The sequence below is a fragment of the Sinocyclocheilus anshuiensis genome, unplaced genomic scaffold, assembly GCF_001515605.1.
Source record: "Sinocyclocheilus anshuiensis isolate Anshui unplaced genomic scaffold, SAMN03320099.WGS_v1.1 scaffold207, whole genome shotgun sequence".
In the NCBI taxonomy this organism is placed as follows: domain Eukaryota; kingdom Metazoa; phylum Chordata; class Actinopteri; order Cypriniformes; family Cyprinidae; genus Sinocyclocheilus; species Sinocyclocheilus anshuiensis.
Window position 1 is genome coordinate 947,406 of NW_015551045.1, and position 13,736 is coordinate 961,141.

General features: G+C 38.2%; 1 protein-coding gene across 2 annotated transcripts in view; it reads right to left on the reverse strand.

The window, feature by feature from the left end:
* The window catches only part of LOC107661668 (phospholipid phosphatase-related protein type 5-like), a 51,289-nt gene that overhangs the window by 4,618 nt on the left and 32,935 nt on the right, over window positions 1-13,736 (reverse strand). For both annotated transcript variants that reach the window (XM_016451372.1, XM_016451373.1), the window contains exons 4-5: window positions 2,365-2,485; window positions 776-1,026 (exon numbers count right to left, since the gene is read on the reverse strand). In XM_016451372.1, the coding sequence (XP_016306858.1) occupies window positions 776-1,026; window positions 2,365-2,485 (372 nt within the window). The remainder of the gene's footprint in view (window positions 1-775; window positions 1,027-2,364; window positions 2,486-13,736) is intronic.

Sequence of the window (13,736 nt, forward strand, 5' to 3'; positions counted from 1 at the left end):
AGTACACATATAACCTTGCTCATAACTGTGGTTTGAAATGCTAGAAATGGTCTTTAACAATTTAAAATAGAAAAGGCACCTGTTTGACAATCTTAAGGCCAATTCACACTGCACCAACAGACGCCGACAAATGGCAACAGACACGCTCGTCAGGTTTTGTCTGATCAGTGTGTTATGCCTGTCAGTGTCTGTTGTCATTGGTTGGTGCTTGAACATGTTGTGTCAGCGTTTGTCAGTCTTGGACCGTCTGAGAAGTGACGTACTGTACTCGTTGGTCTGCGTCTGTTGGTGTGTTGTGAATTAGCCTTTAGCCACCAAGGCGTTCTTGTTCATCCAGAATCACCAGAAAAAACATGCTGAACCAGTTTTACTATTTTTACTGGTGACCTGGCCATACCAGTGCACCAGTTAGACAAGTACTAAAAAAAACCACTGAAAAACACTGGAAAAACACTGAAATTCATAGTAGTGTGAAGTGCTCTTTCTCGAAGTTTGCAGGTTGCCTGTTGACTTTAAAAAAAAAAACGATATAATTGCAAGGTAGAATACTATTATTTAAGAATATAAGCATTAAGTTCCAGTTTTAGCACAATCAGCCGTTTTTGATCACAATCACTAGCTAACAATCACTTTTTGTGTCCTGGAGTTTGTGAGATTGCTCACAACTCCAGAGATGTATACCTGCACTCTTTTGTTTATCTGTTAGTATGTCCACAAGTGCGTAATTTGAGGTTCAGTCACATCATTAAAATACCTGTAGGTTCTTTATACTCACTACTGTATAGACTGCAGAAAAAACACTAAGGGCCGCATCTTTGGAGGGAAAGGATTTCCGTGCAGATGCTACTATGAGGGGGTTTCCTGTGCAGGCTTTGCGCTCGGTGATGTACTGTAGGTTGGAATGGCAGCCCAGTGCTGTGTAGTTTGGTCTGCACGCTGATAGGAAGTGAGGCGTCTGGTTTCCTGTTACTACCTGTCCGGCACTGGCAAAGATGGTGGTTGTGAACACGCCGAAGGTATAGACACCTGAGTGACAGCACAGACACCAAAGAACGAATGTAAAACGTGTAAAAATTGGGGCTGCTGATAGATTGGAGACCTTATCTATATTGAAAATAAAATAAAATAAATTATATTTACAATATTGGCTACCATATTCATTATTGGTCATAAAAAATTAAATAAAATACAACTTTATAATACTGGCCATTATATTCATTATTGGTCATAAAATAAAATAACTTTATAATATTGGTCATATTCGCTACTGGTCATGAAATAAAATACAATACAATAAAAACAACTGTATAACACTGGCCTTAATATTCACATTGGTCATAAAATAGAATAGAATAGAATAAATAATTGTCCATAATATTGACTATTGGTCATAAAATATTGTGTTTGGCTATTGACATAAAAGTCAAATATGCAGCATTGTCTAACCATGTCACACATGCTATACTTTATCTGAAATTATTATAAAGATTATTTTTTAAATAAGTGTCCATTTATTATACATTCAATTCTTATGAGCTAGTATTAACTGAGAAACAAGCTGACATATTTGTAATTTTACATTTCATTTGTCACAGTGCAGGACTATTTAAGTAAACTGCAAAAATGTACAAATTTAAATATTAAAAAATACACAATTAAAATAAATATTAAAGATACAAATAAATAAATAAATATATATATATATATATATATATATATATGTGTGTGTGTGTGTGTGTGTGTGTGAAAATCCACTTACGTTCCCCTATATTTTAACCTAAATTCCTAATGTAAAAAAAAAAAAATCCACAAACTGTATATTATGAATTTAATATCACAGTTTGTGGGATTAAAATGGCTTTTAAGGCCAAAGTATACTTCAAGTTTACATGTGCGCAAGGGTCCGTGTACAGTGCATATGACACAAATTTCATCACCAGAATAGTACGCGCACCGTCGCACATGTGGGGGTTATGAGTGAGTCGCAACTTTAGATTAAAAGAGTTCAAAGTCTTTTTTTTTTTTTATTGATCATAACTTCTGGAGAAAAATAGCACAGACACTGGACTAAGATGAACCTTTCTAGAGCACGCGGGTCGACCGCCTGTGTTCACACACGCTATCAAATGGAGTATACTTTGAAAGGCTACGTGTTCAACGCTACGGTACACATACAACAGCAAAGCATACTTTGGGCTTTATGCTTTTGATGCATTTGAAATATAATCAGGAACATAAAAAAAAACAATTTCTTTGAAATTGTAGTATTTGAGCTTTAGAGCCTATAGTTCTCTTCCTAAAAGGTTCATTTTTAGTTCCTTATGACATTACTCATATCATCATCTTCAGTGAATGCTGATGTACCTAGGAAGCGTATGATGCGTCTCAGCAGAGGGTTGAAGTAACAGCAGTCGGCTGTGACTATGGTCTTCTCCTGCATGCCCTCCGACCTCATGAAAAACACCATCACCTCGCCAGCCAGAATCTGAGGAAGAAAAAACAACGAATGAAACAAACAGTAGCTGCCAAAACATCCACCACCCCATTTGTTTGGGCATTATTGATGCTCCATTTGGTTGAAATCCGAGTGCGGGAAACATGCGCCTACTCTTGCTAAGCAGGCGTTTCCAAAATCATGAGTCGCTAATAGTCCCTCATTTTCACTGTTCTCAAATGCCAACACCAGAACCTCATTATTTCTGATCTCCCTGGTTACTGTTAAGATGAGTTAACAGCTCATCAACGTGACTAATTCTGCTTTGCAATGTAAGAGGTGTGCACACATCACTTCTTTATGCGTTTAAATACTCATACTGTGATTGAATATGTCTCCTTTGCATTGAAAATAGTAATGTAGTAGTATTTTGCCTGTCGCATATGGTAGAAGCTAAAAACCACGAACAAAACTATGCAAGGTAAAAGAAAATACCTAAATTACATTAAATACAGGTTCACTTGCAATAAACATGGTTTGTGTCGACCACAATGCGTTTTGTGCAAAGTATTCATGGCTTAGAGCATGAAACCATAAAAATTCAAAAGACGTTTATAAATCAAACAAAAACCAAAGAGGAGACTGGGAGAGAAACCTTTTTAAAAGACAATTTTTGTCTTAATGTGTATAATAATTTGGGATGTCCAGTATACTGGAGACCATATTTGTACAGAAAATAAAATAAAATAAAAATGAATAATAAAATACACAAATTACAAAGAATGTAAAACAAAAAAGTGAGTAACGCTGTTAAAAAAAAAAAACATAAGAAGTGATGGATGGGATGAGATGCATAAGACGAAAATAAATTAAAATATGAAGATTATTCAAATAAATTATGAAGAATGTAAAATAAAAAAAAGTGAGTAACACTTGAGGTCATGTTAGAAAAATTTTTTTGCATGGGATGTGATGCATGAGAAAAAATAAAATAATTTAATTTAATTTAATTAAAAATAAAAAAAATACTTGGGACAGGATGCATGAAAATTTAAATATAGTACGCTGAAATAATAAAGACAATGTTATATAACTAAAAAAGTGAGTAACTAAAACTACTCATTGTCATTCCATGTTGTTGAGATATGAAAAAAGTGAAGTAACACTGAAAGTCATGTTAACAAAATTGCATGGGATGTCCAATATATTGGAGACTATAACTGTACCGAAAATAAAATAAAATATAATAATATAAAATACACTCAAATTATAAAGACAATGTATAACTAAAAAAGCAAGTAACACTAAAAGTAATGTAAAAAAATTAATGTTATCGAAATATGTTATCAGAATTTCAATTTACTTGAATATGATAAATAATTTTAGTACTGTGTTGGGTCACCACTTAATGATCAATGTAAAAACAAACCAAAGTGAGAACCACTGAACTAAACATCTGAGCTATAATGCTATACAAATGCTTCCCTGGCAGTGATAGAAGAACCGGAGACTATAAACACGACATCAAATCCATTACCTCCAACTCAGAGACTGAGAGAGACGTCAGAGAGGGACAGGGACACGGCACTCACCTCACACATTTCCCAGTTTAGCACCTGACTGCTGACACAGACTGACAGAGTGTGACATCAGTCATGCGCGCGCGCACACACACAGCAAATGATCAACACACACACACACACACACACAGCAAATGATCAACACACACTCAGTCCATATGACTCGTGCACCAAGAGAAAGTTTGGAGGGGTCGCAGTGATATAGTAAGGGTGACTGCATTTCCATTTTTGGGTGAATTACTTTGTTAAAAGCCGACTGTGATGATGTTGTGAATTGAGGATGTTAAATCTAATACTGTGTGTGTTTTGGCGAGACTGTGAACATCAGTTCAAGAGTGAATAATGCACCATTAGATGAGATAAAGCTGCGTTTCTAGATCCTTTCTATCAGCTTTCAGTCTGTCATGGATGATTAGGCTCATATGCTTCTCATATAAATATATAATAATATAAAGCAGATCTCAACACCACAATGACTCCCAAATGGGGGCAGGAAAGGGTCAAAGGCAGGATATGATATCTAAACCTCACCCTACAATTTGATGCAAATTAAATATGAAACATTAAAGTAAATTATCTGAAAAAAAGGAAAACAAAACATCCTCCTCTATTAAAATAGATGATCAATAGATTGATCAATTTAATGCAACCTTGCTAAATAAAAGTATTAATTTCTTTAAAATAAAAAATAACCATAACACAAAAATCAGACAGTCAAGCGATGGTTGTGTGATGAAACAGAATGAAAGCCTAGAGGCCTGATGCTGCTGCTTTACCGCGTTTCATCTCCTCTCTTATCGCGACGCAAAACAGATCATGAACCGACTCTTCCCTGAGGCGGCGAGTGGACATTCATGCCACAACAGAGAGGTGCACAGTTCAGGCATATGTTGAAATGCCAGCGCTTTCCCACCTCGAGCAGCCGGTGCCATCTGCTGCAGTTTCTCAGGTGGCATCACTGTGCATCTCCACACTCCCCAATCCTCCCTCTGGCCATCAAAAGCTTATATTCAGGCTGTTTTCATGCAATTTACACCTCGAGTCATGCTGAAACATAAAGCAGTTTTATGTGGCTGATAAATGAACGTGTGGCGATCTAGTTAACTAATGCACGAGCAGAGCACTAACATCCTCAAAATAGTTATACCTCATGATGTGAAAGCACATAACTCAAAATATTCTGATAAAACAGTTCAGGTTACCACCTTGTCAGTTTTTGGAAGTATTATGGCAAACTGAAAATCTAAATGATTTTAAGAGACTACAATGTTCTTTCTTTTTAGTTTGATCACAAGACTATATGGTGCATATGTCTTTTATGCAGTCATGTCGCTTTTTTGCCATTTTTGGAGCTTGATAGCCATATGTTAATTGTATGTGAAAAAGAAGAATTGGTCCTTTAACTCTATAAAGCCGAATGCATCATATTTAAAGGCCTCTAAACCATTAACACGATCAAAACTTTGCTTAAAACCCTGTTGCACAAAATCTACAACATGCCTTCAGTCCTCTGATTGATAGTTTATACTTTTTTTTAGCAAAAGGTTTTTTGTAAAAACATCTCCCTTAATGCTTCTTTTTGCTGTGAAATCTTTATTGATTTTTAACTTTTATATTGTTAGTAATATTTCAAGATGAAAAATACTGGACTGAAGCAACTTAGGTTTACCTGATTATCCATAAATTATTTTTTGAAAAATCCTGTTAAAATATGTATCAAATATCATCCGTCAGGCTTTTAAGGAACATTTATTTGTTCATCATTCAATCATTTGTTCTCAATCATCATTGTATTGCATTGCATTATATGTTTTAAAACTACAGAGTTTTAATCATAAAACTGCATTTAATATCATCTAAATCATTTAAATATCATCTTAAGGCATATTATTGGGAAATATAGAGTGACAACTGATATATTTATATCATTTTATGTATTTGCTATACTGTTATAAAGATCTCACTGATTTACATTACAAGCTATCAGAATTTCATCTTAATTTTTTTTACCATATAAATATCAGCAACTGCACCAAATTGCATATTTTTGCTCAGTTTGGGCCTCTGAATAAATCTGAGGTGTTTTTTTCTTGATATTCTATATCATACTATATGAGCCATAAAAACCTGATGCATTAAATGTGACACTAAACAAAAACACAGTGTATGCCCATTTATATTTATATTTATATAACAAATATTTTGTCTAAAGGATATATACTGTATATATATATATAACAAATATTTTGTCTAAAGGATATATATATATATATATATATATATATATACACACACACATACACACACGCACGCAGTGGGTATAGAAAAGAATCACCCCCCTTTAAAATAATCACATTTTGTTGCTTTGCAGCCTGAAATGAAGACGGACATTTCCGTTAAATTCTGTTTGATCCAGCTGTATTTACTCAGTGCAACTTATAACATCCAAGTCACAGATATAACACCAACATGTCAGAAAAAAATAACAAAATAAAAAACAGAATCAGTGAGTTGGAAAAAGGTCGGTATTTTTGTTGAACCACCTTTTGCTTTACAGTCTTTAGTCTGTTGGGATTTGTCTGTCTCTACTAACTTTGCACATCTAGACTGCAATATTTGCTCACTCTTCTTTGCAGAACTGCTCAAGTTCAGTTAAATTTGATGGTGACTGCAGTCTTCAAGTCATTCCACAGATTTTCAATGGAGTTTTATTCTGGGCTCTGACTAGACCAAGAAAGGATATTCACCTTTTTCTCCTTCAACCACTGTGTTGTCAGGTTTGCTGTGTGCTTTGGGTCATTGTCATGTTGGAAGGTAAACCTTCTTCCCATTGACAACTTTCTGGCAGAGGGCAGCAAATTTTCCTCAAGAATTTAATGCTATTTTGCCCCATTCATTTCTCCTTCTATCCTGACTAGTGCTCCAGTCCCTGCTGCAGAGAAACACCCCATAACAGAATATCACCAGCTCCATGCTTTACTGGAGGAATGCTGTTATTTGACTGCTGAGCTGTTTTGGATTTCCGTCAGACATATTGTTTGCTGCTGAGCCAAATAATTCAATTTTAGTCTCATTTGCCTCAGGCCATGTCCACACGTACACGGGTATTTTTAAAAACGTTTTAAAAGAGTTTTTCCTTCTTCCGTTTTTAAAAAAATCTCCGTCCACATGAAAACGCAAACGTATGATTCGCTGTCAAGAGCATGCCAAACCAACAAGTGGCGATATAATCTCGTTTATGGACTGCAGTCTTCAAGTCATTCCACAGATTTTCAGTGGGGATTGGGCTCTGACTAGGCCATGCAAGGACATTCACCTTTTTCTGTGTTGTGTGCTTTGGGTCATTGTCATGTTGGAAGGTAAACCTTCTTCCCATTGACAACTTTCTGGCAGAGGGCAGCAAATTTTCCTCAAGAATTTAATGCTATTTTGCCCCATTCATTTCTCCTTCTATCCTGACTAGTGCTCCAGTCCCTGCTGCAGAGAAACACCCCATAACAGAATATCACCAGCTCCATGCTTTACTGGAGGAATGCTGTTATTTGACTGCTGAGCTGTTTTGGATTTCCGTCAGACATATTGTTTGCTGCTGAGCCAAATAATTCAATTTTAGTCTCATTTGCCTCAGGCCATGTCCACACGTACACGGGTATTTTTAAAAACGTTTTAAAAGAGTTTTTCCTTCTTCCGTTTTTAAAAAAATCTCCGTCCACATGAAAACGCAAACGTATGATTCGCTGTCAAGAGCATGCCAAACCAACAAGTGGCGATATAATCTCAACCGTAAAGCCATGTTGGCCAATCAGAAGCCTGAAAAAGTCTCCAGTAGGCGGAGATAACAGCGCAGGCTCCGACGTCACAAGCCAAAAACGCCGGTTTCGCTGTCTACACGACAACACTGCGGCCGGAGTTTTTAAAAATCTTCACCCTGGCAGGCGTTTTCAAAAATGTTCGGTTTCAGTGACCTGGTGCTGCGTTTGCGTGTGGACGAACGGCCTAACCGCGTAGAAAAAGCTGCGGTTTTAAAAATAACCGCGTTCGTGTGGACAGGGCCTCAGAATCTTCAAGGTGTGTTTTGGCAAAGCTCAGTCGTGACTGCATGTGGCCTTTCTTGAGGAGTGGCTGTTTTCTTACAACCCTCCCATACGAGCCACATTTGTGGAGAATTTGTGATATTGTTATCTCATGCACACAATGACCACTCTTGGTCATAAATTCCTGCAGCTGCTTCAGAGTTGCTACAGGCCTCTTGGTTGCCTCTCTGACCAGTTTCCTCCTGGCTCTTTCGTCCAGTTTGGAGCAACGTCCTGATGCAGGGAGGGTCTGTGTTGTACCAAATACCTTCCACTTCCTAATAATATACTTCACTGTGCTTCTAGGCATTGATAAAGCCTTTGACATTTTTTTGTTTCCATCTCCTGACTTGTGCCAGTCCACAACTTTATCCCGGAGTTCTTTTGACAGTGCCTTGTCACACATAGTTTTCTTCAGTTAAGGACTGAAATGCTCCAGGAAAGCTCTTTTCATGCTGAGCTAATCAAAATGACAGCGGATCACAGTTGAAAGTCAAATGGCTTTGTGTGCCATTGAGAAGGTGATTAGTTACACTTGATTGAGGTTACAAGTCATTTTAGAAGGGGGGTGATCCTTTTTCCAACTCAGTGATTCTGTTTTTTAATTTTTTTCTGACATGTTGGTGTTATATCTTCACTGTTTTTGCCCTTTCATGTTTATTCATGTCTTTTTATTTCTTAAAAAACAGGACTTTTTAAAGTCCCGATATCTTCTACAGAGGACATGGCATAACATATGAATAAAATATCATTTTTCAAAAAAAAATTTTCTTCAAATTTTTTCTTATGCTCTAAACAATGTAATGACATGACAAAACACTAAATTCACAAAACTGTTTTTTCCTGGTAGTCAGGAGGATATATATTATAATTATTATATATTTTTTTTTTTAAATACTAAAATACTGTTAAAATACTATTATTTGATATGTCAGGGTTAAATATGAGTAGATTACTGGTGTGAGTGATATTGCAGTCTGCAATCAAATTTTCAGAAAACAAAACCTTATCTACAATACCTACAGCTTTTGAAAACTTTCAACTTTTAGAGAAGCACATAATTATTAACGGCTTCTTTTTGATTAGCGTTTGGTTCTTGTGGTCATGCGGTATAGAGATGGTGTTTATCTCGGGCTTTCTTTCATCAGTCTGTATCACTCATGCTACCAGTCTCTTGTTCCATTCCCTTCAAATTAATCATCGGCACAGCAAACACTCTTTCATACACTTTTCTTTCATTATTTGATGCATTATATACTAATCTGCAGGCTAGAATTGACTAGAAAATTTGCAGAACCCTTTGATAAAATCACAGCATTTTTATGAGTGAAAATAAACTTATTTTGACTGTTTATTATTATTATTTTCTTTTTGGCTGAAGAAAGTGATACCAATGTAATTTCTGTTGCTGGAGTTTGTCTACGTAAAAGTACTTTCTTGATATCCTTGTGAAAAGCAAAAGTAACTTGGTTAATTTCTTTAAGCTGGTCATGACATTGAAAGGCTTTGCACGGACAGGGTTTCTCAATTCTTTCAAACCAGTCCCCTGTGAAATGAAATTAAAAAAATTAAAATAAAAAAAAAAAATTAAATATTAATTACAAAAATATTTAAACGTACATATATTTATTATAAATAAAAGATTTAGAAATACATAAAAAAATGTAAAAAATAAAAAATGCATACAAATATGTATTCATATTATTGAATTATTACAATAAAATATAAAAAAAAATCACTGTGTTCTGTTTAATCTATGAAATAAAAATAAATTTAATTTAAAAAATACACAATTAAATTTGATATACAGTTATTATAATTACGATCAATACAACAATTTAAAAATAAAACATGTAAAATACATATAAATATGAATTATTCATATTTTTATGAATATTTAAATTATTTAAAACCAGTTCACTGTGTACTGTTTAATCTATCAAATTTAATTAAATGAAAAATTACTCAATTTGTAAAAAAAATTTCTACATCCTACAAAAAATTTAATTTAACACTCTGTAATCTGTAATTTTCACATTTTTGCACGCAACTCCGGTTAGAGTGTACACTGGCGTGTCTGTCTGCCGCTGCTCCCGACTTAATCTTTTAAATGTTTTAACATTTTAAACTTAAATTATCATTATTATTATTTTTTTTTTTTACTTTTAAATTATAATTTGTTCTGGCTCTGTTCATTTTTCACGTGGTTTTTAAATCCCGGAGCAATCCCTTTTGGGTGATCTACCTGCATGCTTGCTCCCAAACGAAGTGCCTGCCTGCCTTCAATTTCATCCGTTAAAATTCCAGCGTAAGTTACCTCAGGTGAGGTTCGGTGCTTGCTTGCGTTGGATGAACACGCTCTGGGCTCTCGGTTGGGTGGTCTGCTGCTGGTTGTGGTGGGGTTCGACTCGCGGCGGCCTGGGATCGGTCTGCTCTCGGCTGGATGACCTGCTGCTGGTTGCAGTGATGTACGACTCGCGATGGCCTGGGTTCAGTTGCTCTCGGGTGGATGGTCTGCTGCTGGTTGCGGTGGGGTTCGGCTCGCGACGGCCTGGGATCGATCTGCTCTCGGCTGGATGGTCTGCTGCTGGTTGCGGTGAGGTTCGACTCGCAGCGGCCTGGGATCGGTCTGCTCTCGGCTAGATGATCTGCTGCTGGTTGCGGTGATGTTCGACTCGCGATGGCTTGGGTTCAATTGCTCTCGGCTAGATGGTCTGCTGCTGGTTGCGGTGATGTGCGACTCGCAACGGCCTGGGATCGGTCTGCTCTCGGTTGGATGGTCTGCTGCTGGTTGCGGTGAGGTTCGACTCGCGGGGGCCTGGGATCGGTCTGCTCTCGGCTGGATGACCTGCTGCTGGTTGCGGTGATGTGCGACTCGCAACGGCCTGGGATCAGTCTGCTCTCGGTTGGATGGTCTGCTGCTGGTTGCGGTGATGGTCGACTCGCGATGGCCTGGGTTCAACTGCTCTCGGCTGGATGACCTGCTGCTGGTTGCGGTGGGATTCGACTCGCGGCGGCCTGGGATCAATCTGCTCTCGGTTGGATGGTCTGCTGCTGGTTGCGGTGAGGTTCGACTCGCGGCGGCCTGGGATTGGTCTGCTCTCGGCTGGATGCCCCGCTGCTGGTTGCAGTGATGGTCGACTCGCGATGGCCTGGGTTCAACTGCTCTCGGCTGGATGACCTGCTGCTGGTTGCGGTGGGATTCGACTCGCGGCGGCCTGGGATCAATCTGCTCTCGGTTGGATGGTCTGCTGCTGGTTGCGGTGAGGTTCGACTCGCGGCGGCCTGGGATTGGTCTGCTCTCGGCTGGATGACCTGCTGTGGGTTGCGGGGATGTTCGACTCGCGACGGCCTGGGTTCAATTGCTCTTGGCTGGATGATCTGCTGCTGGTTGCGGGGAGAGCTGAATGATCTGCCGCCTCCCTACCTGTAGGCCTTTCACCCACTAAAACATTGGTGTGCCTCGGGAGAAGCTCGGTGTTTGTTGCCTGTGTTGGATGGCCTGGATTTGCGGTGGCCTGGGATTGACTGCGCTTGGCTGCCGGCTGTATTGCGTGCTTGGTTGCGGACGTGTTGGCACACCTGGACATCGAGACCAATAAGACAGTGCTGGCTGTGGTGGCATTACAAGGATGAAGTCCCTTTTGCTCACTGCTCTGGTATGTTACATCTGTGCTAATGTTCTTAGTCCTCTCTACCTTGCTGCTTCGGATCTTGGCTACTATATTTGTCTAGTTATGACTTTTTTCTATTCATCCACGGATCTGCATAATCTGAATTGTTCATATCCTCTTCTCGCACACATATATAATGCCTGTGCTTCCTTGGAAATTCTGCGCCGTCCTCGATGTGTCCACTGAGGATCTCGACGCAGTTTCTGTAAAGGCACGCAGTTCGCCTCCTTGATTAGTGACTACATTCCAGTAATTTCATCCCGTCGTTCTTCGTCAAAGTCGGGATCTTGATTTGTAAATCCACTAAATCTTTGTTCAATTAAGTTTTTATCTCCAAATGCTGTAAGTGCTGTGCCGCAGACGGTGAGTATGGCCTTGATGAATGCGAGGTCTCTAGCAAACAAATCGTTTATTTTAAATGACTTTTTCATCACGAATTCGCTTGATTTTTTATTTGTGACAGAAACATGGCTGAAAGTGGATGAACTATCATCTCTTGGTGAACTTTCTCCTCCGGATTGTGCTTTTTTTTTAGCACTCCTAGACTTTCTGGTTATGGTGGTGGTGTTGCTACTGTTTTTAAAAGCAATTTTAAAAACAAAAAATTAAATACAGATGTGTACTCCAGCTTTGAGGTACAGTTAATGAGAGTTGATATAGGGGGTCCTGTATTATGTGCACTGGTTTACAGGCCTCCGAAATTCAACAAGGACTTTATTCAACAATTCTCTGAGTTCCTCGCTAATATTGTGTCTCGTTGTGATAGACTGTTGATTCTAGGAGACTTTAATATTCACCTTTGCTGTCCATCTAAACCGCTGGTGAAAGAGTTTTTATGCCTCATTGAATCTTTAAATCTGTCACAATTTGTTTTGAGTCCTACTCATAAATTGGGACACACATTGGATCTGGTGTTGTCATATGGCTTCCCCATAACAAACCTGAGAGTGATTGATGCTGCTTTTTCAGACCATTTGCCAATTGTGTTTGAATTTGTTTGTGATTCCCCCACCCCCACATGCTCTCAGTCTGTAAGTTATTCTCGTTTTATTCAGCTGTCCACTGCCAGTTTATTTTCAGAGCACTATCAAGCAAATTTTGTGGATGTTGCCGCCTTCGACAAATTAAACACTGAAGAGATGGTGGAGGTTTTTAATAATTCCTGCTCCATTTCTATAGATTCTGTTGCTCCCCTTAAGCGAAGGAAAGCGAAGGGAAAGGGCACCACTCAGCCTTGGTTAAATGATAATACCCGCGCTCTTAGACATGAGTGTCATAAGGCAGAGCGAAAATGGAAAAGAGACAAACTCCAAGTCTCATATGAGTGTCTGATTGCATGCTTAACTAGCTACCAAAAGTCAGTTAAAGAGGCGAAGTCAGAATTCCTATCCAAACTCCTTCTTGAAAATGCGAACCGACTGAGGATGCTGTTTAAGACAATTGATTTGGTGCTAAATCCCTTACCTGCCCTTTCTCTTGATCCATCTCGGGAAACCTGTGAGAACTTTTTAACATTTTTGATAATAAAGTATTGAATATTAAGGCTTCTATTAAGCCATCAACATATGATCCCCCATTGAGCTGTTCACCAACAGATTTGTTAACTTGTTTTCATCCAATTTCCTCTGTACAGTTATATTGTTTTTAAAGGGGTCATACGATGTTGCTAAAAAAGAACATTATTTTGTGTATTTGGTACACAAAATATGAAAATGTTTTGTATTTGGACAAAAACATTAAAAAACCCATTAGAAACAAGGCATTTGTTGTATCCAGTGGGGACATACAGTAATTCCGTATTATAATGACTTATACTGTCTTTTTATGCGTTGCGTTGCATCGCGCCGCGTAAACATAAAACCATGTCTGCATTTGTGATCGGAGAAATGACAAACAACAAGCGCTACACTACACTGCCCAAACTCGCGTTTGAATCATCAGTGGCAAATTCTTTAAATATGAAAACATACTTACA